At 48.5% G+C, this 2559-nt stretch overlaps 1 protein-coding gene across 1 annotated transcript; it reads left to right on the top strand.

Annotated features, from left to right (window-relative positions):
* The first annotated feature begins 147 nt into the window (after positions 1 to 147).
* LOC105556204 lies at positions 148 to 834 on the top strand. The gene has a single exon (XM_012003288.1). It carries the CDS (start codon positions 148 to 150, stop codon positions 832 to 834), a length of 687 nt encoding a protein of 228 aa, XP_011858678.1.
* The last annotated feature ends 1725 nt before the right edge of the window (positions 835 to 2559 follow it).

The following is a 2559-nucleotide window of genomic DNA, read 5'->3' as shown; positions in this document are numbered from 1 at the left end:
TGCCGTTATGGCCCGCCCGAGGTTGTAGTTTCGGACAACGGTACACAATTTACTGCGGTAGATTTTGCACAACTCTGCTCCGACTTCAACATCACACACCTATACAGCACTCCCGGACATCCACAATCAAATGGACAAGCGGAGAGGATGGTTGGAACATTAAAACGGGCAATGGATTTGAACTCGTCAAAGCAACTTGAGACGGAGTTAAACCAGTTCATCTACACTTACAACTATACTCCTTGTGAAGCAGCTCCGGACCACAAATCTCCGGTTGAAATTTTTTTTGGCCGCAAACTGCGTACACCGCTGGAGATGTTCACTCCAGCCTCCAAACCAAACATGTCGCTTACAAAAATGCAAATGAAAATGAAACAGCAATTCGATCTTCATCACGGCACTAAATCTCGTCACTTTGTTCCAGGTCAAACCGTTGTCGTACAACTTGCTAATAAACAACGTGTTTCAGGGACATTTATCCGAAAGGTGGGGAAGACCATAGCCCAGATTCGCGTTGCAGATAAATTAATCACGCGACATTTCAACCAAATTTGGAATCGCATAGCGGGACCAGATGAAAAACAGCAGGCCGTCGACATAGAGCTGTTGCTATCATGCCAACATCCGGATGCAGTGAGACAGGCAGATGCACCCGTGGTGCAAATAACTCCGGATAACCCGTCGAGAGAATCTGGAGAGACAGGACATTTGGAAAACATCCCTACCGCTGCGACGGGGAAGATCGCTCGTCGTTCGAGTCGGCTCGCTGATCAGAGGCGCCCGGATTATAAGGCGTTGGGTGGAACTCGTCAGTACAGGCAACAATGTTCTTAAACAGAGGAGGAATATTGGGAACGGACCTGCGCGCGCACGTGAGCTGAGCGTGCGCACGGCACGGCACGGACGGACGGTCGAGTTGAGTCGAGTCGTATGGCGTCAGTAGACGAAAGCCTATCTTTCTGTAACCGATTCTAGTGAGTAAAGGACGAAGTCAAAAAGGCCTTGATTATCCTAAGTATCCGCGTTCATATCACAATCCTAAATCCTTCCCTGGACTAACGGGCACAACACAAACATACGGAATAATACGTAAGTATAATGTATTTGTGGCATATAGTATTGATGATTTTGTATGCGAGATGATTTTTATAAATACATTTTGTTTGTTTTTATCACATTTTATGAACTTTATTCACTCGCAAGGACAATAAGGGAAAAATAAAAAATCACTTAATTAAGAATATGTATAGTTACCAGCTGATGCGAAGTAGCGTACAATATCGCATAAAATCCATTTGGCTGCCGTGTTTTTAAATGCAGGTTGTAACGATGCCTTCACCGCTTTATTCATCTCTGATTTAGAATATCCCGTTGGATAAGAGCACACAGTTTTCGTCATCTAGTTGGACGGAATTAAACCCAATCCGTCTCGAAATTCGACGACATGAAATGCTATCCTTTCTCTTTTTCATATAAATACAAGTAGGTAATTCTGGAGAATAGGGCCTTTTCAGTCGGGGTACATATTTTTCGGGCTCCCCCGATTGATTATCACTGTCACAACAAAGGTTTTTACCAAGAAAACTGCAAGAAAATATCAAAATTCGGAAAAGGCCCTAATCTCCAGATTTACCCACAAGTAGATAGGGTGGGTTACTACTACTTTATGGTGCTCCGCGCCCCTCGCGGAGCAACAGAGGAAATAGTACATGTACATGTGAGCCGCATGGATTCCCCCCACCATAATAAATAATAAAATAATCGCGGGATAAAAGCTGGTTCGCCGGGACTCGAACCCGGCTCGCGTGGCTGACAGTCTAACGTCAAACGCATGCGGCTATCGTGTACACTTGACGACGCGCTGGAAAAAACGACTATATAAGCGCGCACACGCGCTCGCTCGCGCGCACGCGTACACGCGCCTGCGGTGAGGTGAGGAGAGAGAGGGGACTATTCGAGGCGAAAAAAATAACGTAGAAAAAAAGTCGGTTCGGCGGGACTCGAACCCGGCTCGCGCGGACGACAGTCCGGCGCGCAACGCGCGCGGCTATCGCGCGCCCGCCTGCGGTGGGGTGACGAGAGAGGGGTAGCCCCCGCGTCGCGAGGAAAAATAACGTAGGAAAAAAAACTGGCTCGACGAGATTCGAACCCGGCTCGCGCGGACGACGGTCCGTCGCGCAACGCGCGCGGCTATCGCGCGCACATCCGCGGCGGGGTGAGGAGAGAGAGAGGGTGGTGTAGCGTTCCCGCGGGATCACGCGCACACATCCCGGAAGCGCTCAAGGTTTTTTCGGTTTCCTGTGAAAGTGCGTGAGGTTTCGCATCCCGAATCCCGCGGGCGACGAAGGATGAATAAAAGCGCGAGCGATCGGGCGTTGATCGCATCGCCTATCGTGTCTAACGTAGAGGTCTATTATGATCAGGTCTAAGAGAGAAAGTACCAACGACTGCGAAGAGGAGGATTTATATTGCGACGAGACGTTACCCTCGAGCACGTCCGTATACGATATTCATGTGGAGGATGAAAATCTTGTGAAAACAGAATATGCCATATACATA

Source organism: Vollenhovia emeryi, unplaced genomic scaffold, assembly GCF_000949405.1.
Source record: "Vollenhovia emeryi isolate VEMERY1.0 unplaced genomic scaffold, V.emery_V1.0 DF940224.1, whole genome shotgun sequence".
Taxonomy (NCBI): Eukaryota; Metazoa; Arthropoda; class Insecta; order Hymenoptera; family Formicidae; genus Vollenhovia; species Vollenhovia emeryi.
The sequence above is the reverse complement of the archived record's forward strand: the minus strand, read 5'-3'. Positions and strand labels throughout refer to the sequence as shown.